Source organism: Solea senegalensis, linkage group LG19, assembly GCF_019176455.1.
Source record: "Solea senegalensis isolate Sse05_10M linkage group LG19, IFAPA_SoseM_1, whole genome shotgun sequence".
Lineage (NCBI taxonomy): Eukaryota > Metazoa > Chordata > Actinopteri > Pleuronectiformes > Soleidae > Solea > Solea senegalensis.
The window spans coordinates 6,961,173-6,984,864 of NC_058038.1; the positions used below are offsets into that span (position 1 = coordinate 6,961,173).

Below are 23,692 nucleotides of genomic sequence, written 5' to 3' on the forward strand. Positions count from 1 at the left end.
TGTCGCTGTTGTAATGTTTTTGTGCCGGCGCAGTGAGCCTTGTGCGGGCCGGGCCGGGCGTCACGCCAGTTGGGTTAACGTCGTGAGCAGCAGTCGCTGTGTTGGCTTCAGTCTCTCTCTCTCTCTGGGCTTCAGTAGTAACTGGATGGAGATTTAACTCGGAGGAGCTTAAAGTGTTGGAGTAAAAGATTACTGGACGTGGTCTGAGGAACTAGTACCGACACAGACAAACAAGCAAACAGGATGTGATGTTTACGACCCGCGGAGCAAAAATGTCAAGAGGAACAAAAGAGACTTTTTTTACGAGGCTCAGCGGACTGAACTAACCAGCAGCTACACCGGCTAACGTTAGCCGGGTTAACGCTAGCTAACACCACAGGTACGTTTAACCATAGCGAGTTTTAACAGCGGGTTGAAATTGCACGGGTGTTTTAAATGGACTGCAGCACTTAAGTGGTTAAATCTAACATCGCAAGTGGAATTCAGACAGTGACACAACTCTCGGCGCATCGTTAAGTTGACTAGTTAACTAGCTAACTAGCTAAGCTTTAAGTCAGCTAACTGCTCGTTATGGTCGTGTTAGCCATTCAGTATTCAGTGTGTGTTTGGTTGCCATTTAGATACTTATTCGTGTTAATGTTGTGGCTGGTCAGTGTATTTTATTTATTTATTTGTCAATTGTCTTTATTTTGTATTTAATTTACAATAGTTATACTCTGTTAAACTTTATGATCCGTTGTAATTGTGTATTTAGTTGCCATTCATTCTATATGCGTGTTAATGTTGTGGCTAGTCAGTGTATGTATTTATATATTCATTATTGAGTATTTAATTTTTCATTTAATTTATAAGCAAGTAAGTAATTAAACCTCCTTAAATTATTTTCCCCCATTTTCTACTTGGAAATATTTAAATAGACAATGAGACAAAACATACATTTAATAACAGTGATAGCTCAAGACTATATCATTGCATTTTTGTATCCTGAAGTTGCTGAACTAATATGAATGAGATTATTTAAAATTACCCTAATGTGTGATGGTGATGGAACAATTTATGATATTATGTGTTACCATAAAATGTCCCCACAACAAATAAATGGTGAATTTCAACCATCTTACTAATCATAGCTGATGTAATTGTTACTTATGGAACTAAATGAAGGTAAATTGTTGACAGAAGGCTCTGTCTGTTGACATTTAAAGGGTTTAAGAAAGTAGTTATTATGGTCAGAATGATCATGATTGGAAAATTTGCTTCCATCCCATGTTCGATATGAGAAACTGATAAGTTACTGCATAATGGATAATTACCCTTAATGTTTTGGCTGATGAGTAGTGTATGTGTTAGACAAGATAGCATCATTAATAATGTGTTTGTTTTTCTGATCTCTTCCTGCTTACAGACAGACTTTATGACTGCTTCCACTTTCAAGCATCCTCACTTGTTCAGCGGATCTCACTGATACGCACTCACCATGGCAGCAGTGGTTAGCTATTCTCCACCATGGTGGGTGAACCTGATACACAAATTCCCACATTTCAACCTCAAGTTTGAGCAAATTAGCAGCGATTTCCGACCAGAGGACTGGACGTATCAACAGGTAAGGCCCACCTCACTCTCTATCAAGAAAGAGTTAGTGACTGTGTGAAGTTTGACTTGATTGTCCACCTTTAGGAGGAGGTTATGATGCTGATGGCATTTGTGAATCAGTCTCCTCAGGGAGTAGTGACCTGTAACCTGTCTCCACCTGTTCTCTGCCTTCACCTTTAGATCTATGTCACCATCTGTTGTAGCTGTCATATCCAAGTCTTGACCTATTCCTGACACTGGTCAGCTGGCATTGCATAGTGTAATCCAAGCCACCTAAATTGACCTCAGTAACCTTAAACATTATTTTCAGATTATAGCGGGTAAACTGGTTGTATGGTGGCTGCAGCTTAGACCGGGCAACCAAAACTTTTGTTTATATGGTATATTTGTAGGATTTGTAAGACAAAATTTAGCCAAACTTGGTTTTGTCTTGCAAGGGTAATTTTGATCAAGTTTGTAACACTTATTTTATCTTGATACAGTTTGTTTCATTTCATTCAGCTGGTGTGGATATTATGCATCTCAGTACAGACATTGTTCATAAAACTGTTCAATGTGGGAAATCCGATAAATTGAATCAAAAACATTTGTGAAAGCTTTATATTCAGGAAAATAGTTAATATGTCAATAATCTGAAAACAGTTAATTCAAGTTGTTAATGTTGTCAAGTTGTTTAGTTAACTCAGTCCCATGTCTGATAAGGTGGGCAGTTTTGTGTTTGTTATTATTCCTATGAATAGCTAAACTGTTTGTTCTAAATTGTCTTTATTTATTGATTTAGAAGATTACCAAATCTCTGTTTTTGTGGTTTTCTAAAAGCTCTAAGAGGCAGGGTTAATAAGTATGTGGGCTGCTAATGACTTACAATAGGATGTGGGTCAAATTTAACAGAAGTTTGAAAACTGCCAGAAATGGGCACATTTTTAGTGACAAGTCACGAGATAGAACAGCTCCCCTTTTGACGTGGAAGTGTGAGTCAGAAAATCCAGAAGTGAAACGCTGTTCCTGAGACGTGGGGAAACATCCCAGACATGTTAATCATCAGCTGATTTGTGTCTTTCAAAGATTGTATCTACATTTACACATGAAAATGAAAGCAATTCAAGTGATTTAAGATGGAACACCCTTGTTTAACTAAAGGTTATACTGTATAACTAACTCTGTTTATGTCACACATTTGATCCAGTGTTGTACTCTTTTCTTTTCTTTTGAAGGCATCAACGTTTCATTTATGATTTAGAGCACTTTGTTTCAGATAAAATAAGAGTTTTAAAGAAACATCATTAAAGTGGCCCAAGAATCCATTTCCCATAACATTGTTGTAGCCCTTTATTGTTATTATGTGGCTCTCTGGGTGTGATTTGGAGCATTTTCTTAGCAAAATACAGGAAAGGTTCAAGAACTGGACAATAGTTGGATGTGTGCATGCTTGACACCTGGCATGAACAGGGAAAGGTTCAAAATAAACAACATTGCTGTTAAATGAGGGTATTGAGGGGAACTGAATATGCTGGATTCAACTATAAAACAACATTTATTTTGAAACGTTCAGCTAATTCCGCTGTTAAAGCACATTATCTCACTTTCCTCGCACATTTAGCTCAACAAGAGCAACATAAAAGAGGTAATCATTGGGCTGGCCTGTTAAACTGTAATTATTAGCCTACTGTGATGACAAGCTGTTAATTATTTTCAGTGACCTGACTGCTCTCATTCAGGCTTCAGGGGAAGTCTTGACATGCCCAGATGGCTGGGCTGCGAGTGGTGCTGCTCACTATTTCACCACGTCACCATGAGGCACAGATAATATAGAAGAATGGACACTTTAGCTGAATTAAGCTGAGAAACATTTAGGAGCTGAGTCATTCACTTCTGTGCTTCTGGTTTGTATCTCTGTCTGGGATACATGGGTTTGGTCCAAGTGGCAACTGTTAATGACATCACCAATAAGAAATGAACTCCCATTTTAAATCCACAAGATTTGCAATTTGCCCAGCAGGATGTTATGGTTGTTCAACCATAGGTTCATCGACTTCACCTGCAATCAGATACTTTTTAGACAATACCAGCTGTCACATTATTGTTATTTATGTTTTCCTTTAAATGTGAACATAATTTAAGAGCTGAAAATAGTGATTGAGACCATTTTTTTCAGGAAAATGTTTAATGCTGTAAATCAATTGAGAAAACTCCTAAACTCCATTCAAATGGAGTTTGGCCATGTGTTTTGCACTGTATTCTTACTTCTGGCTTGTCCTCAGCCAGCAAACTCGAGGACTATGTCCACATTTTATGTACAGTCTATGGTATGGTCTCACAATACTTTTGCACACTGACATTTTTTGAATTCACTGACTCACATGAACATCAACCAACCACTGCATCAGGGTGAGTCTGTTACTGTAATGCTGTGTTGGAGAAAAAAACAGAACACATAGAACAACACTGGATTTTCCAAAAAACAAAAGTGTCAGGATGGAAATCTGCACCGGCCATGAATCCTCAGGAGTGTACAGTGAACAACCGTGTGACCTAAATAGGAAGCGCTACTGACGGCAGAGAGGTTTAACTGTCACTGTATATTTCTCTACAGCTAGGTTTAAACGTTTGCCAGCGCTGAGTAATGGTGACAGCGAGATGGTGGATATGTTCTGTTAGAGTTGTTCTGGGTAGTATTTGTCTCTCCAATTCTGTCACTCAGCATTTTGTAATTATCTCTCATCTGAAAGAACCCTTTCATTGTGGCTTTCTTTCCAATTGTCTCTGGTACAGAAAGTCTACCATTGTACGTTTATTTATTTTTGCTTAAATAAACAGACTGTTCTCTACTTCAAGATCTAAATCCACTCTTTCTTTTGTTTTCATATCATAGGGAAAGGTAATGTCTACGTTTATAGATGTTTTCTTCTAAGTGTGTTAGAGCTCGCACCCAACTACTGACCTTGAGTTTTACTTTGGACAGAGAGTGAAAACTAACTTCCCCTGATAGTAAAAACATAAAAATCAAAGTCTCTCATTGCAAAGCAGACAAAATAAAGCTGCTGAGGCACTTAAATCATACTGTGCATACTGTGTCTGTGGAAAACTGAAGTCCATTAAGCTCACTGATATTGACATGAAAGTGGTTTTGACAGTGAAATTTCCATAATCCCCTTCTGTTGTCCATCAGTCCATCCTGTTATTTGGAGGTGTGGCGCTCGCCTGTCTGGCCCTGGATCTGCTGTTTTTGCTCTTCTACTCCATTTGCCTGTGCTGCCGGCGAAGCAAAAATGTGGAGCAGCCCAACGCGGACTGCTGCTGCACGGCCTGGTGTGTTATCATAGCAACACTTGTCTGCAGGTGAGTTGTCCTGTCAGTGGATGGTCCTTGATGCCCAAGAACAGTGTTTTTTGGTTCACACAAAGGGTTCTTTATCCTAAATGAGCTCACTGTAGCGAAGAAGGGAAGAAGGCATGCAATCAAATCTCAGTAAATAGTCATTAAGAGGCATACTGTCTGCATTTTCTGCAAGTGGCATTCACTCGTGTTGGTGCTTGCTATGCATCCACACACCCACAGACAAAGAAACAGGAAACAGCAGGATGCTAGTCAACAATTCTAGTGTTAGCTGAAGGCTGTGCAAAAGCGTTATGCTTCGTTGAGAGGCAGGAAACAGCCTTGAAGAGTCTGCCTATCTATTTCCCCAGGGCATAAATAAACCTTACTGAATGCTATATTTTCTGTCTCCTTATTTGGTTGGAAAATAACCCAAGTTTCAAAAGACAAAGTGATCATATGAAATCACATCACAGTGAAATGACGTCTTAACAAACCCACATTACAAGTGTAGCATCTAAGGCAAAACGTGTTTAAAAATATCTCATAGTCTCATAAAACCTCCTGTTGAATTTGTGCAGTAATTAAGGATGCACTGTACATCTGAACAATAGGAGTGTTGCGTTGGCTGTGATCTTATGTTTTGTTATTTTAATTCTTCCAAAACGGTAGTGTGAGAACTGTACCAGCTGGCCATGCTCTCTTTCCCTGAACACTCCATTTGTTTCCTGTTTTCCTGCTCCTGTTGATGGGCCACTGGAGAGCCATCACAGGAGATTCAGGGAAGCACAAAGAGCTCGGGGACCTGATGAGTACAAGAACTGCATCACAATCACTGTATCTGTGCATGCGCGTGCTCGTACACCCACGCACAAATGTGTTTTAGCAAGAGTAGTGAGAGCAAAGTAGGATGGATCAGACATCTCTTGTTTCACTTTTGTTCTGTGACAGTGATTTCACACTTGGCATCATCTTCAAAGTTTTAATTTTTACACGTAGTTGTTTTCTACAGCATACGTTCCGCAGGAGCACATGGTCACAAGCAAAGTGACCAATTTAATATTTGCTGCCCCTCACAGGAGAACCACCTGACAGCTAGCTGGGTGCTGTTAAACTTTGCTTGTAGCAATTCACTTATCACCCCACTTGACAATATCTGCTCTAGCGTTGGATGGATATTTGCAAAAAAGGCCCACACAGCAGCAGCAACACCTGAAGATGTGTCGCAACCAAACGTACGCTTTTGGCATTAATGCAAAACTGTCGTTTAAACTGCCATTTTATATTATTGTACAATTATTTTTCCCGTTGATGTACCTGTAGAAAGTGTTGCTTGTTCACTTGCCAGAAGTGTTTTGCTGCAACCTGGGCCTGTCTGTGCAAATGAGAACCCGTTTCCTGCCTCAGTACAGCCTTTGTCAGCCGTAGTGAGGGGTTTGGGGCATAGCTGGTCCATTCCTCTGTGTTTCCATGGTTCTCTATGGAGTCTTTCTGCTGCAGCTCAAAGGAGCCCGTTGACCACGGTCTGAGCCGACAGGGTTAATGTGGAGTTCACACGCCTCTCCCACTGCCTCGCTGTCCCCCTCGCTCACTCGCTCTCATCTCTGTCTCCTGTCTGTGTCCTTTTTAGCTAATCCCTCCTTCTCACCACCCTGTCTCCCCTCCCTCCTTTTTGTCTCCCCCTCAGCGCTGGCATTGCTGTTGGTTTCTATGGGAACGGTGAGACTTGTGATGGAGTGAGTCGGCTGACATATTCCCTACGCCACGCTAACCACACAATCATAGGAGTGCAGAAGCTGGTAAGACTGAGAGTGTAAACCAACATGTTAAATAATTAATATCACTGCCGCCATGAGCAGTCCTGGTTTCCTCTGCCTTTAAAGCTGCGTGGTGAATCCTCCATTTCAAGGTCAAGAATGACGTCTTTTGTCACTGTGACGATTTTAGGTATACGAGAGTACATCCTCATTGAACCAGACGGTAGACGGCAATCTACAACAGCTTGAGGGACAGTATGCACAGCATGCAGACTACCTGTCTATCATCCAAAAGCTGCAAGACCAACTGGACGAGCTGGTCAGACAGATGGTCAAGATTCCCTTCTGGGACAACAGCAACATCTCCCTGGAGGAGCTGGCTGTCCAGATTGAGCTGTATGACTGGTACAGGTAAGTCTGTAAGTCCAAACATCAGTCAAGCAAAAGAGTCCCATGCAGAACAAAACAACAACACAGCTCGGAAGGATGGCCATCCCCGACTTTGCAAAGGCTCCAACATCGTTACACTTTAATTCGCAAAGTTATCTCAGGCAAGCTGAAGCAGCTGCAGCAGCTGCAGCAGTATAAAGAATCATATGAACATTACACACAATAGATTTTATGTCTCGGCAGATGCACATTAATAATTTACATCCCCACAAACACTCAGCTATTGCTCATCTCTGAGTCCACATATTGTTGAAAGGTGGAAAGTTAGTCCCTGGTTGGGAGATGTCTCTGAATTATAATGTCAGAGAAGTGCAGACAGCTGGCATCTGAAATCTGCACCGAGAGTCATAGAAAATGTTGAAGACAGTGCTGTGGTAATCCCTATGGGCCTTTTTGACTTCCCTTAAATCTATAAATAATCAAGTAGATCACTATTTGTTTAGTAGTGTCACAGATGGCCATTTATTTAAAGCTGGCTGAGATAAAATAACTATGAATTTTCTTTTGTCCAGATTCATGTGTCGATTGGGACCAACAAAGTCTTATCCTTAATTTAGTTCCGTACAGTTTTACACAGCAGAAAATGTGGCATTAATACAGTAAAAGGAAATCATTGTGCGTGTTTTTAATATAGAGCTCTGTTGAGAGACTTTTTGTTGTGCTGCTCTCGTGCATGTGTCGTTGATGGCATTTGTCCTCACAGGTGGCTGGGCTACATAAGCCTGCTACTGTTCGATGTCCTCATCTGCCTTCTGGTGCTGTTTGGCCTCATTCGCAACTCCAAGGGAACACTTATAGGGTGAGTCTCATCACAAGATCATGGCCGCAAGAGCACTTAAGGGAGAAATGCCTCTGCCCTGGGAAATTATTTTAGTTCTTGTCACTAAGTGAATATGCAATTGCTGTACAAGAACAACCCACACACTCATCAGAGCCACCTCATCATTATAACGTAGTCAGGGTGAATTTGTCCTCTATAAAATATCAGCCCAGTCACGATTTATTAAACACCAGCATTATGTCCTGACATTTTCAGGCACTTTTGATGATAATTGATTGTAACAACTGTTAAATTCCACAGGTTATTTTTTTTAATATATAAATATAAATCCATAAATGACTTAAACATTTATTTCATCTCAAAAGCATCTTTGTCAAACATGATAAAAGCTTCTTTTTTTTACCACACTTTTCTCAATGGGTTTCAAGCATCAATTAAAAAATGTAAGGAGTTTATGGATACATTTACGGATGGTTAGTTCTTTGCTCAGTACACTATCAGAAAATAGTGGAAAATGTCCAGTTTCTCAATGTCTCATTTTAGCCAAAGCCTAAATATAATACATTAAGACGCAGAGATTCACATTGGAACAACAATTTCCTTTTTCCTTTACTGTGTCTTAAAATAATTAAACAGTTGTCAGAATTGTTTCCTATAATTTTCTGTCAGTTTAATTATCAGTTCATATTAATTGCTAGACAATTTTGAACACAGTAATCGGAGATTAGTGTTGTGATGAAGCTTGTTACAAAAATCTGGTCTAATTGGAAAACACCACTAGGCTTAACACATGCTGAAATCACCTGAATTGGCTTAAACAAATCTCCTTCAGTGTATTTATTTGTTGATATTTGTGTGACAAACACTGCACCGTAAAGACGCTTAATCTTCACACCTCTCCGTGTCCCCAGGGTGTGCTTGTTCGGTGTAGTGGCTCTGGTCGTCAGCTGGGTCTCCCTAGGGCTGGAATTGTCCGTCTCCCTGGTAAGTGTCTCCATCAGAGCATGATGTTGTTTTCCAGGTAGAGCTGCCACAGTTTGCTGCGTGTGATTGGATAACACAGCCACTGATTACAGAGTTTCGCCTCATAGGGGGATTTTGTCTCCCATAATTAGTGTAAGATTTGTAAAAAAAATGAGCTCTGTTGCGAGTGATCATTAAAAACATGAAACACTTTGGTTTCACACAATGTATTGTGGGGAGTGTTTATGTTTCTGGTCACTCGGTGAAATCCTCATGTCTAATACCAGTGATTTAAAAAATGTGATCACTAGCAAAACGACTGGAATTAGCTCTGTAGCCACAGGGGGCTGAATCAATTAATTTGGCTGCCACACACAAAATGACTTAAATCCAGACAGTGACAGCACAAATCCAGGATTGCATAATGTTTGTTTATCACTTAATTCAGACAGACATTTTCAGGCTCATTCTCCATGAGGATGAATTGATGTTGACAAATCTGAATCTTGATTAATGCAAATTAAACATTCATGCGGATGATTTTCTGCCTCTGCAGATGAATCAGACTTTCACATTTTAATGAGCTTAACTTAATTTGTATGATTGCTCTGTGGCGGAGACACACTCAGTCTGTCACACTGTAAAACTGATCTATTACTCAAGTTACATGGGAGACGGCAGTAAATTAAAAGCCGCATCTGTGATGCTGTTTCACTTCATTGTTGTTAAAAATGTCTCTTTTAATGGGCTTCTTCCCCCCGTCTTTGTTTTCCTAGACCTCGAGTGACTTCTGTGTTTCCCCTGATACTTACATCACAAAAGTGGCAGACCAGTATGGAGTCATCAATCAAGGTATGAATAACATAGAGAGTGCCTTTCACGTGCATGTTGTTAAAGGAAGGGTTTGTATTTATTCAGTCAGAAGGCCTGTGTATTGTGCAAGTCTAGTCTCATCCAATGGCCCATTTAATAAAAGCCCGTAAATTTACTGCGGCAGGGGTGAGAGGGCAATGGGCTGCCTTTTTAACCTGTGCAGGAGCCTCTCTGTGGCGTCTCATTTTAGTAATTGCCCAATCTGTCCCATGATGGGATGAGAACGTGTGTGCGCAATGAGTGAGGAAAAAAATGTTGTGCTTCGGGTTTGTGTGTGAAGTGGAGTGTGCAAGCGAGATAAGAGAAGCACAGAAGAGGATCAGAGACATTACATTTCCTGTATCCGTCGTTCAGTTCATGGAAAATACCAAATAAGATGCTACTGTGGAATAAAAAAAAAAAAATAAATGCCTGAATAAATTGTCCTGCCACTCCTCTCCTATGTTGAAATATGGTGACTGCCGAATACACAGGGCATCAGCTGTATATATATTGTACCGTATGGATCCTGTCATCTGTGAGTACCAACTTATTCTCTGCACTGTATCATTCAGCAGCATATGAAGCTGTATTTTTGCCCTGAGGTGAATTCATGCAGGATGGGGATATTCAGTTCTATTTTTCCCCCTCTATTTTATGCATGTTAACTATGTAGAATGAATGGATTAAGACTGTAATACAGATTTGTACCAGTTGATTAAAATCTCCATTTTATTTTACCCTCAGATGTCAGCCCTCTCATTACTTATTGCATATTTTTACCTTTTTTTTTAGCTCTTGCCTGTGTGAAGTTGCACCAAATTTATTAAAAGAACAAAGTGTGCAATTGTTTCACTATTTTGTTTTTCATTCTTCTCCTTTCTCCTCTCTGTGTAGTACTGTAAGATACATGATCTTAATCCGAACAGAGAGTGAAAGCTTGGCTTTTGTATTTCTGCTGCTCTCTTTTGTGAAACATGAGCTGCTTCTTTTTTTCTGAGACGAGAACCTTTTAAATCAAAAAAAGATGTACATACGTTTTTTATTCAGAGGCCAGTCGCTCTGTTGAGCATTTTCTTCTGCAGTGTCAACTGCTCCTCGTGCTGAAAAGAAATCTATGATGACAAAATACTTGCAGCGTTTTGTGTTGAAGCTCCAGGAATTGGAACAAATTTAGTTTGGACTCTGTAACCCTGCCAAGACTTTTTTTTAAACCAGTTGGTATAATTAGCTGCAAGATCTCTGTCCAACAATGAAGCAAGTGTGTTAGAAGAAGTGGATCACTGATGATGAATCTGATCACCAAGCAGAATAAAACCTCTATCTTGTTCGCTGCATACTTGCAGAGGTTTTATCATGTGTCGATTTGTTTTGCCATATGGGCAGTGGCAAAAAACAAGTATTAGGAGTGACACAAATCTAACTCAGGCCTTTTGATTAGGCATCAGACTCCAGGAAATCTGTTCTTCCTGACATGAGTGTGTGGTGTGGGCGTGTGTATGAGAAGTGGATTGACAGTAGCTCACTTAAAAGTACTTCTCTGCACCGGAAATCCTCCTCTCATGCTCAGCTGTGTGGGAAAGAAGCTCCTGACACAGCAGTTGTGTGGATGTGTGTGTGCGTGGACGTCCCTTGTTAGGTCTGAGTAGGTGTTCTCGCAGTTTGTATTTGTGGATATCGCTGTAGCCTTTTAGTCACGAAGGATTTCTCATCGACTCTGCTGTAGTGTGGAAGAAATTATTGAAGTGGGCAGTAAAAGCATGTGAAAGTCCCAAATCCTTGCTTTGGTTTATAGTGTAGTATGAACAAAGCACACGTTTGGTCATGTAATTTAACAATACGTCTACAGATGCCTCTAGTAATTGCTGTGTGCGAGTGCCATCAGAGGGGTTCCATGTAAACCTCTCACCGACTGCATGTTTTGTTGTAGCTGAAAAATATGTTTAATTCATATGTACTGTAACAGCGTCTTTTGAAGTTGTCTTAGTGGTCTTGGAGCATTTCTCCTCGGAGCTCAGGATTAGCTCAGCATGTGCACAGTTACAGCTGTAGGCAGGCTTTGCCACGGGAGCAGCAAACGTGACGAGACAGAGGTAGAAAATGAAAAGACATTTTCTCTTGGACACTTTCTGAGAGCAAAGCAGAGGGAGATGAAGCAGTTACTCGGGGTAGTGACGAGCACAGTGCAGTGTGATACCAGAATCACTAAACTGTAAACTCAAACCGCAGAGGATTATCACTTGAATCTGCAGGTCCCCATAGCTTTACAGAGCTTTATAGTTAGTTTGTTTTGGTCTTTAGGTGGAGCCTAAAAACAGAGCTAATATAGAATATAATGAATATAATCAGCTTTGTCAGGTGCACAGAAGCACTGAGAGCTGTTTGTTAACTTTACCTTTTACATTTTGTGATTACAAGTGATAAAACAGTTAGTAGTCATGACTACTAACTCACGACAAGTCTCACTGGTGTGCTTGTTCTGATATTGGTCCATGAAGCCATGACCGGCGTTCCTGGGTAGTCAAGCATCTGAATTTCAGACAATAGTTCAAATTCAAAAACACCAATAATATAGATTTCACAAACAAAACAATTTTTGGGTGGATATGGTAGTGAGAACAGAGCTAAAACTAATAGCTTGGTTATTTAAATTCACAATCCCCAGTTGTTTGTGACCCTAATGTAAGAATTTTATGCTAATCTGTTATAAAAGTTTAGTTATAAAGGTGGACGATAATGGTGCAGATGATGATGAGTTTGAGATAATGAATTTAATTGTTGGTTACTGTTGCCTGTACATGTTCTAATCTATTCTGTTCTGTTCTGTCTTGAACTCACAGAAATTCTGCAGCACTACCTTAGTTGCAGTTTGGAAAAAAACAACCCCTTCCAACAGGTTGGTTGCCCATTTTATCAAAACCTTTTCTAATTGTGTGAGTTTTCAAAATGTTTGACTATTTGAGTCACATTCTACACATCACTTTCATGCTTTTAATTCTTAACATCTCAGGGAACACAATATTCTACGCATTTTAACTGCATGCTGCATCAAGTTCTATATGTAGGAATTCAAGTGGGCACATTGAGCCACTCCCATTGCCTCGATAACAGACTTTTTCTCATGCAATTGCACAATACTTCCCATTCTGCAGGGCAGCGTTTCCTGTGTGTTAGCACACGCCTGCTTCTCAGTCTGTGTGCTAGATGTTCATGTTCGTAGTAAAGTATAATGAAACTTTAACTGTGAATCTATAGTTTGCTTTAATGGAATGCCTGCATTTCTATCTTTCAAGCCACATGAATAAATCATAGAGTCAATCATCGTTGAGCGCTGCTGATTTCCAGGTGTCTATTGTTGGTACAGAAAAGAAAGCTATATGTGTACATACTGTAAGGCTTTGAGCTCATATCTGTGACCTGCCAGCTTGCTTTCACAGGTTCTCACGTTGACCACAAAGCAGCACAATGTTCTTTGTTATAAATAAACCTGAAACGACAGTTGAGATTTGCTGCTACACTTCTCGTTCTTCATTTCAGAAACTTTCGGGCAGTCACAAGGCGTTGGTGGAGATGCAAGATGATGTGTCCGAACTGCTGCGTTCTGCCACCAGAGAGTATAAACAAACTAAGGTGTGTTTCCAGTCCCCTAATTAATACACTATGTACTGGCAATGGCACATTACATGTTTTCTTTTACTAAGCATGGGATTTCATCAATGCTGATACTGATACCGGTACTGCTTATCATATTTTTAGTTTGCCTTCACTTGTAGCAAAAAGCCTCAGTCGTGTGCTTGTCCTTAAACTGAACGGTTTGTCCATATGTTCCTTGATACTTTGGCGATGGTGCTAGTTGTTCTCCAGATACTGCAAATTGCCCTTTGCTATTGTACATTTGGTGACAACAGAATAGTCAATGGGACCACGAAAAAAAATTGAAGCACACCGGTCCACATAAAGATCTGCTGACAGCCCACGAGGGACATGCATTATGTCCATTTAGCTACATTAGGCTTTCACTGGGCCTGCCAGTGCAACACTGAGGTGATGTCCAGTGCTGGTCCTTAAACTGTGATGACAGAAGCACAAACGAGAGCTGACTTTGGGACCAGACAGAGGCACAAAATGTGCTGAGCTCGTTGAAACTCCCCTATCAGATAATCAGCCTATTTTCTCCTGGAAGTGTGACGTGAACAGGAGGAAGAGGAGCGGCAGCGTGTTAAAATGTATCAGACATGGAAATCTGTTTTTTCAGCTGGAGCTGCCCGGTCCTGTTGTATATTAATGAAAGGCACGTCCCTTGTAAAATGGGTGTAGAATGGAAAATAAGTGCATTGTCCACCTGCTTCCTTTGTGCAGTTTGTGATTTATTTTGTCACAAATCCATTTTTGTTTTGCGCTGTTGTATAAATGTACAAAAAGTTTGTTTCAACTCTTCGTCAGCAGTTTTTGTTTTGTCATTTGTTTCCAGGGAAGTTTGGAGGAGATTCAGGGGATCCTGAACACCACAGAGATCAACCTGCATCAGCTCACTGCACTGGTGGACTGTCGCAGTCTGCACATGGTGAGCATGGAGGAGAAAATGTCTCTCTATGTCTGCTGGAGAAAGTGCCCTAGGGAGTTGTTATGACACTTTTTGTAGTGTACAGTGTACTTCTATAAGGCTGTTTTTTTAATGCCTGTGCAGCCGAATACACCTGTCACTGTAAATAACATTTGCCTTCCTGTATGCGAGTTCCTGTTCCAACCAATACTGGCAGTGTATCAGTTATGAAGCTAGCTGAATGATAAATTCTTGGCTGTCGCTTTGCTTTGGAGGGTTGTCCCTCGGGGCCCTCCAACTTTTAAGTGCACATGTGCAAGCTCTTGTACCAGCACTCTTGTGTGGATCTCTTTCTTGTCGCTCCCTCCTCTGCTCTTTCATCCCACCAAAGCGTGTTATTTCTTGAAAATTAGAGTAACTTCAGTAGAATATAGAATGTGTTTCTCCTGTGCAGGGCATAAAAAATTTAGCTTCTCAGTCATGGTGGTGATAGCATAGTGTCTCTTTTCAAACCCAGGTAGAAATGCTCTGTCTTCCAACTGTGAGCTCATTGGTTTGACCTACTTTACATCACAGCAGGGTGATTTTCAAAGATCCAACAGTCCTCATGCTGAAATATAAAAAATGGCAACTCTTCCCTTTTCCCACTTATTTATTTTTTATTTTTTTGCTCTTTCTTGCTTAAAACTGCAGGGCGTAACTTTTAATATAAACAAATGTCTGTTACGCTCAAACTATTGTCAGATGTGTTCATGTAAGGTGGATTAAGCCCATCAGCTCCACATTACTTTCTGGGTTTCTCAGTTGAGCAGTGTTTAGTTATGAATGTTGCCCTGGGACATTCTCACAATGCACACAGTTGGTGTTTGAGTATGACAGAAGACAAAAAGAACTGCCCGTGAAAAGTTTCAGAAGTGAAATTTACTGCTCAAAAAACCTTGTCATACTGCATTTTGATGGAATAACTGTGTATTTCTCCCACCCTGTTTCATACAACACACAAACGCTCCCTCAGTGTCTGACAGAGCCCGTATTCAGATGGCATACAAATGACATAGCATCATTACTTTTTATGATATCAAGAAAAACATCACCACAGCTTTAAGTGTTCAGATATTTGTATGCAAGCACTGATTTTCTGTACATGCCACTATAATATATATCCCTCCTCTTGTTGCAGGACTTCGTGCAGGGCGTGACAGGGCTGTGTTATGACGGACTCGAAGGCCTCATCTACCTCGTGTTCTTCTCCTTCGTCACGGCTCTCATGTTCAGCTCGATTGTTTGCAGTGTGCCTCACACCTGGCGGGGCAAGAGGTAAGGCGTCCGCTGCTGTCCTGCATTAAAACCTCTGTCAACCCACAGCCACGCAGGAACCTGCGTAAAAAGCTTTTAAGGTTCACTTTCTGTGCAGGAATCTGTATACAGTGAGAAATAATTGAATAGGATAAGCTTATCAATTAAATATGGTTTCAGAGCATTTCTTTTAACCCTTTTGTTTTTTTTTACACAGCGTGAGTTTGACGCAGACAAAGAATTTCAGATTAAAACAAACCCCTACACAGATGAGGAAACAAGAATATTTTGTATAACCCTTGTTTGTTTGCCGTTAAAGACAAGGCCGTGTTTACCACTGGAAAGAGTCCAGGAGGCTCCAGCTGCTTGTTCAAATAAATGACTTCCGTTTACCCCCCCTCCCCTCCAATTGTGCTGTGTTGGTCTAATCTATCTTAACCACCTTCTGAAGGGTGAAATCAGAATGATTTCTTTCACTTATAAGCAGCAGATAAGGTTTTCAGAATGGCTTTGAGGAAAGCACAGCTGTCAGCTCAGCTGCAGCACATAATTAACTGATCCCTTTGCAATTGGGGAGATGTGGGGGTTGATCAGTTTGATCTCAGCTGGAGCTTCCTGTTATAAAGCAAAGGCTTTCACGCTGTCACTCTGTTCTTCTAGGTGGTTCCCGCTGAGCTTGTTTGCTTGTAATGATGCGTTCAGGCTCATTCTCTTTATCACATCTGGAGCTGCATCTTGAAATGAAGGGTTTTATTAATTCATTTATTTATAGATTTATATTGTTTTTATTCAACACTTAAATTGTGTATCTATTTTTATCAGCACTGAATCAATGAATTCACAAGTTTGTTAATTCTGAATGTGCTGATTTGTAAATGTGCTGTAATCTGTACTAAATGTCATGCCTCGAGCGATGACCTCACATGTTAGACATGCAGGAAATGCTCCGTGTGTTCCTTCAACACTAGGGGGAGACAAGCTCCATGATGCCAGTGTCATTGTTTTGTCTGTCAGTGTTTGAAGAGAATCCTGTGTGATCTGTCTGACGGTAATGCTCCTGTGACATCTGAGCAAAGGGAGGAGACAGTTCTGCTAATGCTAAAGAACGGTACTGTGTAAAAGTCGTAGGCCACAGTTAGATTTGTTGTTTTAGCAATGATATAACCATAAAGTACAATTATTTCTCAATCCCTTGATTGGAACACTTCCTGAAAATACAGATAACATGATTACAGTTTTAAAATAACACATTTTTCAGAATAAAAACAGCTTCTATGTGTTCTTAAAACTGGAGTGGAACAATAAATTAATGTTATTGATAAAACCTGTGTTTGTCCTGCTTAGAAATATCTGCTGGGAAAAAGGTCCATTACTCCAGGTTTTTTCAAGACACACTTAAGTATTACATACACACGATGAATGACTTTAACTCTAAACTCTAGATTTTAACTAAGACCGACTTTCAGTCACATCATTCCAATCCAAACGCCAATCATCACAGAATTTGACTGACATAAAAACAACAAAGCTGGTGTTGACCTAAGACTTAGTACAGTACTGTTGGTCTTTGTTCAGCCCCATTAAGGTTAGTCAGTCAAAAAACATTTTCTTTGCTTTTAACAACAGAGAAATCATCTTGTTTTCTGTCACTCAGGCAGTCATGAAATTGAATCAAACCCTGACAGACCTTATGGAGTATTTCCATGCTCCTTTTGTCAGTGAATTAGGACAGGGGTTCCCTCTGGTGGCGGTGGTAAAGCATTGTTTGTGTTTTTTGCAGGAATGAGGAGGAGAGTGAGGACGAGTCTCTGAGCCATGGAGGAAGGCAAAACAATGATAATCTTTACCGGGTCCACATGCCCAGCCTGTACAGCTGCGGCAGCAGCTATGGCAGCGAGACCTCCATCCCCGCTGCCGCCCACACTGTCAGCAATGCTCCTGTTACAGAATACATGTAAGTCACCACTGATTTGAGCTTCTGTAAATTTGAAATAAAAGCAGCAGATGAAAGGTAGACATGGCAGATGAATTATTTTCTCAACATAGGCTGATATTAGATGCGCAGTGTACTCAGAAGTTGGCTCATATTTCCCCAGAGAGAGGCTCAATTCTCTTGTACAAAGTCACCAAGTGGGCAGCAGATCCAGCTGTTGCTGTCCTGCTGTGATCCATGTGAAAGCCAAAACCTTCCACCATATAACTGAAGTCCGCGAGGAAAAATGATTGAGGGCAGTCCCGAGTCCCTGACTCTGTACTGGGATCATGAACGCTGATTTGGAAACTTTTCAATCATTCAGTATAACACCCAGAAAGCAATATGCAGGGTTTTAACACTGTTCATGTGTTTGTTGTGTTTCATCTCACTCTGCGTTTAATTCAACAGGGCTCAGAATGCCAGCTTCCAGAATTCTCGCTGCGAGAACACGCCCCTGATCGGACGAGAGTCTCCTCCCCCCTCGGTAAGTGTCGTGTTCCCTGTATGAACTTGAGAGCTGTAGCAGCACCTCTGGGTCGTTAGGCAGCGCCTGTCTGTCTGTCTGTCTGACCTATTTTTTAATAAACTAAACATTTGCGGAACTATAAAACAAAAGTAGAAACTTGGCAAATCTCTCTTTACTTTTCCACCACATACAAAGAATGAAGGATTAGGTATATTAGGGGAAAAAAAACATGTTATGCAACTTTTGCATTACTCTGTTTTTATAATAAAATTTAATACTTGATTAAGAACAGTTTTCTGGGGACTGTGAAGCTCCCTGGAGAACGATGTCTGTTCCAGTTTCCACACTCGTGCATCATTCAAAGTTCTTCCTGTGCTGGTACAGTAGTTACTACTTAAAAATGCCCTAATACCAGCCTTGTAGTGACTTGGTCCTCTAGTCAAAGAGTCTTTTCCTACAGCAGATTATCCCATTTCTGCACTAGAACAAAACCACTACTAATAGCATGTTATTGTTAAATCAAGTTTGAAAGCTAAGCCCACTTTACTTTATCCTGCAGTATACAATGTATGGCATATCAGCAATGTTCAGCCTAAAATCTGAGACTTAAAATTGAATCTCTGCCTATCGAAAGACATGTTCAGTTCTCCAGTTTCTCTCAGGGATCATAGTTCTCTGATTTTGATATATTCTTTGATGGAAATTACAACTGAGATGCAGCAATAATCAATCATGCAGTTTACCATATCGTGCAGCTCTAGTAAACATAGAGCTCATTTCTCATACATATTCTGAGTGATCCACACACTGAGCTGAAGGAAATGTATTTCCCTACATGGATATTTGATATGGCACACTGTTTATATGTAAACAAAAAACAATCCTGCACATTGCCCATCTCTTGTGCTCATATTTTCATCAAACCCTCTACAGGTAAAGTTAACTTACTGTATATGGAAAATCCATACATACATTTACAGGCGAGATGCTCTCAGCACAGGAGAGTTGCAGGCTTCCTGTGATTGCTGTTTTTTTGTCTCCATGAACTTTGTCCAGTTTGCAGATGGCGAAATAATAAATAACGTTAGAATTCTGTGTGTATTACGAGCCATACTCGGTCATTCCCTAACTCTGGCCTGAATCTCTACCAGACCTCCTGTCCTCCCTGGTGTCTGTGTGTGTCTACTTGGACCTCGACGCTGCTTTGTGTCACTTTTCTATACTCTCTTCTTGTCGTTGTTTTTTTTCCCTTTTGTTTGGGCGAATCCATACAGTTGTATTTGACTGCCGGGGACAGTAACAGCGATCAGTGCTGGCAGTTAAAGCCCTCGGAGAGTTCAAGATCGTTTTGGTAACTTCACCTGCTATGCTAACAGGTACAGAACATGCCCGTCTCCTCCACCTGTTGGCCTGTCCCTCCTCTGTACCACCTCCCAAAACTCCCAGCTCTTCTCCTCCCTTTGCTCAGATCTCACAGGAACTGCTGGACCCCTCTAACCCTCACTCCCTCCCTCCCTCCCCTCCCCTGTCCTGAATCCTGTACCACCTGGTGTCTCACCTGATGTTTTGTTTTCCGTGGCCCCCAGGCTGCATGTTTCCCTTTTGCACCACAGACGTAATGAAGGGGAACACGTGATGCTTCTAATTCTGTCTCCAGGCCCACTGTGATCTATGAGTCAGTGATGTGTCACCATCAAATTATGAAGCAGTTAAAGCAGTTTCACTGATGTGAAGACTGCTGTGTCTTTAGGCTTCAGTTAATGGTTGTGCAAATGGCACAGTACCACTTCTGTTGTGACCTCTCACAAGGTTTTAGTTGCCATGTCATGCTCCTGTTTTTGGTGGAATAACCACTAAAAGAAACAAAGACATGAAGAGGACAAGGACATCAAGATGTCTTAACAGTGATTTCTTTCCCGATTTGGCCCTTGCAGGGTTTGTGGCACCAACAAGTATAGTCTAAACAATAAGGCTCAGGTTTTATCATGATGAAGCTGACTGATTGAATCCATGGCCTTGTTTTACTTCCTTCTTACGTTTGCCAAAGCATTATAATTAGAAATGATTTATATTTCTGTACATGATGTCTCGGGGGAAGGCTTCAGTATGTAGTTCAGTTTGAATCATTTTCTTACCATTTAGGATTATTCTCGGTCCAAAATGGCTCTGTAAGGATGTTGTTTTACAGATGAGACATCGACATACTGTTTTTCCCATGAGTTTGAAATGCAGCCTTTGTGTTTATGTCGCCTGTTTTTCCACAAATGCATGGTTGCATCCTAAATGTATATGAAAGAACACGAAGGTTAACAGCAGCCAAAAAATAGATAAAAAAAAAAACAAATTCATCTGGAAAATGTGTTAATTTATTCAACTCTTCTTCTTTTACTCTGCTATCCTTGTCCTCTTTAGCTGCTGCTGTGATGTTCTTTGTGCGTTTGAATCATTTATGCTCCCTTTAGATTCCTGCGTTCTGGAGTTGTTTAGTTTGAAAGGTGATCTGTGTAGGATTTTGTCTGATCTGTGGAGCGATTCGTGTTTGGTACTGCTTTTTAAATGCATGTCCAGTCTGTTTATCTGTATGTTTCGTCGCCCAAAGGATTTTTTCTTCTTACTCTGCAACGTTTTGAGCCTTTTTTAAAATCTATTTGCCTTTTGCATTTTTAGAAACCTTTATCTTTGAGTTTCAGTTCAAATCCTACACAGAATTTGTGTTGTGGTCTCCTTCACATTTTAAACTAGAGAGAAATCGTGATTCACATTTTCCTCCATGTGTCATTTTGTGTTTCTTTCACACAGTACACCTCCAGCATGCGGGCGAAGTACCTGGCCAACAGCCGACCAGAACCCAACAACCCTCCTCCAGCAGCAGCAGCCGCCGCAGCAGCAGCAGTAGTAGAGGAACTCCAACGCTGACGTCTCTACAGTCACAGTCACTCACTCATCCTGTCAGTCAGTCTTTTGGGGTTTGTTTGTTTTGTTTTACCCACACATAGTTTTCTCCTCCACCTCCTGCTTCCCTCAACTATTCTCACTTCAGATCAGAAAAGCAAATAAGCTTTTGGTTGAAGTAAAGGTGAAGAAGAGGACAGAAATCTATGAAGGAGTGTTAGAGCCACTGATGAGTTTTTAATACATATTTTTTCCTTTATGCAGTTTGAGAATTGAATGTTTGTGCAGGTTGACAATTTTGTTTTCTTTTTACATGGAGAAATCGCTCCTCACAAATCTCTGTATGGTACAATGACACCTCTGTGAGCTCTGAGCTCCACGTGCTCGCGACTTGATCAAATGTCTTATTATGTCTTGTGACAAAAACCTATCTCTTTAAATTATAAATAGTGCTCAGGTGTAACCAAAGAAATTCTCAATCTGCATTAGGGAAAATAATTCTCCGACAGCATGAAGGAAAAAATAGGAAAGCAAAATCTAATACGCCTGAAAAAAGTATTTTCTCTCTCATCCATGGTCTTAATTCTCCTCCTTCTCTGAACTCTGACTGACTGACTTTTCTTACACTCTTCTATTTAATTTCTCTTTTATTTCCCGAACGCTCCGTGACTTTTTGTACAGCGCCGCATCTAAAGAAAGCACTGCAGTGCCGAGGACTCTGGAAGTGCTCATAGACACTTGATAACGCTGATTACTGCTGGTTGTTTTGTTTCGAGTACTGTAACGCAGCCCGTGTCTTTACTATGTGTGTGCGGGGACACGTGAACGACGGGGGGGGGGGAACTTCTCACGTTGAACGCGTAGGTCAGTTTCATAAGGTAACGTCCGTGTTGCTCATGTTTTCCTTCTGCTTGTGGAACACGATATTTGCGTTGCATTATTCTCCTGTGAATATTGACATATTGACATACTGTACAGTATATCGCACGTGCACATAGATATGTTTTGAGTGTGTTGCATTTCGTCTTAAATCTGACGCCTGGGACCAGTTTTCCTGCAGCGTTGCACGTGGTACAGGTTTTTGGACACTGTTATTTCCTGTGGCATTTCTTTGGGGGCAGAAAACAAAAGAAAAAACACAAATGAGCCACTTTTCCACAGCAGTGACTGTAAACTTGTGATGCTGTGAACTTCGTTGACACTCAGAGGATTCTATGAGGACAAAGGCGAGCTGCGTGACGGAAATGCAGCTGGGAAGAAGTTTTTATACCACTGGAAGCTTTGTTTTTTTTGTTTTTTTTTAATGACGATGGTGAAGCACTGGAATATAGAAAAGTGTGTGATGTCCTCAACAATATTGCTTTCTTCACCAGACTGCTTGTGGTTCTATTTTAAGTTGTAAAGCTTAATTTACTTTAACATAACTGGGAATTGTGTACTGTACATACATACACACACACACATACGTATACATACACTCTATTCTACCAAATGTAGAAGTTCAGAGTTCGAAAATCCACTCACATTTTTCTCCAGCGGAGGTTTTAATGCACATCGATGGGGGAAAATATTGCACATTGCAGTTTCCTCGGAAGAGGAGCCTCGATCATCTGCCGTCCTGCGTCTCCCCCAAATGTGTTTCAGCGTTTCTAACATGAGCGGTAGGAGAATGTGAGTGGTTGCAGTGAAGGAATGGTGAAAAGCTCTGCTCTCTGTGTATGAACTGGAACTTGTTCCTGTTGAAGCATGATGACTCTTTAACTGCTCTGTGACCAATACAGGACGTTTTACTGTGGTGTTTTTTTTTTATTTTATTTTAGAGTCTGTGCCAACAAGAGAAGAAAAAAAAAGAAAAAGCAGCACAAATGTTTTACTCTGAATATCTTTTTAAATGTCTTTATTTTAGGCATTTCTGCTCTGTAAGACTTAATTACGCTGATGTGTTCTTTCAGATTCATGTTTTCCATAGTTGATTTTGTTGGTTGCGCAACACTCTTGTACAGATTGTGAACAAAATGTCCAATTGACATTTCCATTTCAATTCCTCAAAAGACTCATTTTAAATATTCCTTATTTGATTTGCTCTTAGATGTTTTTTTTCAAATTCTGTTTAAGAATCTGTAGCGGGCATAATGTTGCTATATTAATGTGAATATGGTCAATAGATTCCAAGTTCTTATTTCGTTGTGTTTTTTTAATCAATGTAGATGTAATCACTTTTTTTTTATTATTGTTATTTTTATTTTATACATTGTTTTTTTTTGCAGTTTCTAAAAATGTGTACATGTAAAAAAAAACCTGTGGTTAAATTGAGGTTGAATGCTGTGTTTTAAAATTAAACACCTTAACTGTATAATTCTGTAGACACTGCCGTGTCCCTATGTCTTCTACAGGAGCAGACACTAGGTGGCAGCAAAGCTTCACTGTCGCATTTCAACTGAACTGGTAACGCCACCTCTTTTGTGCATGGCTTCAAGTTATAGTTTAAGTTGTGAACTTTTTTTGTTTATTTTAATGTAGATACTCATTTTAATTCATAATTCTCTTCAGGTATTGAAGAAAGATGTTTTGTATAGTATTAAAATGAGTAAAAACAGTTTTGATACTCCTCTAGCTGTCATTTAAGTCAGTTACTCGATGTTTAATTTGTTCCATTGTAGTTTTACAAATCAGCCAACCATCGTCTACTTCTCAAGGCCATGTAAGAATATAAGTAAATTATTTAATTTGAAATAATTATTCGAGGCAGCTCAGATATACTGACATAACCTGTATAATGATGTACATGTTGAACGTTTTCATTATATTT

General features: G+C 40.3%; 1 protein-coding gene across 2 annotated transcripts; it reads left to right on the forward strand.

Annotated features, from left to right (window-relative positions):
* Positions 1-42: 42 nt before the first annotated feature.
* Positions 43-22,640, forward strand: ttyh3a (tweety family member 3a). Of its 2 annotated transcripts, XM_044050185.1 has the most exons (16): positions 43-379; positions 1,406-1,603; positions 4,763-4,932; positions 6,596-6,707; positions 6,856-7,076; positions 7,819-7,914; positions 8,808-8,880; positions 9,636-9,711; positions 12,552-12,607; positions 13,249-13,341; positions 14,183-14,275; positions 15,435-15,571; positions 17,331-17,504; positions 17,934-18,009; positions 19,266-19,367; positions 20,791-20,849. In XM_044050185.1, the coding sequence occupies exons 2-15, from the start codon at positions 1,478-1,480 to the stop codon at positions 19,344-19,346; spliced, it is 1,584 nt and encodes a 527-aa protein (XP_043906120.1). In that variant the 5' UTR covers positions 43-379; positions 1,406-1,477; the 3' UTR covers positions 19,347-19,367; positions 20,791-20,849. The 2 variants fall into 2 exon arrangements, with proteins under 2 accessions (XP_043906120.1, XP_043906119.1); XM_044050184.1 differs by lacking the exon at positions 19,266-19,367 and having other exon boundaries at positions 46-379; positions 20,791-22,640.
* The last annotated feature ends 1,052 nt before the right edge of the window (positions 22,641-23,692 follow it).

Bases quoted from the DNA above. Each gene is read 5' to 3' on its own strand.
- ttyh3a (XM_044050184.1), top strand. From the start codon at position 1,478: ATGGCAGCAGTGGTTAGCTATTCTCCACCATGGTGGGTGAACCTGATA. The intron at 9,712-12,551 runs GTATGAATAACA...TTGAACTCACAG, and splicing joins GTATGGAGTCATCAATCAAG to AAATTCTGCAGCACTACCTT. The intron at 18,010-20,790 runs GTAAGTGTCGTG...TCTTTCACACAG, and splicing joins GAGAGTCTCCTCCCCCCTCG to TACACCTCCAGCATGCGGGC.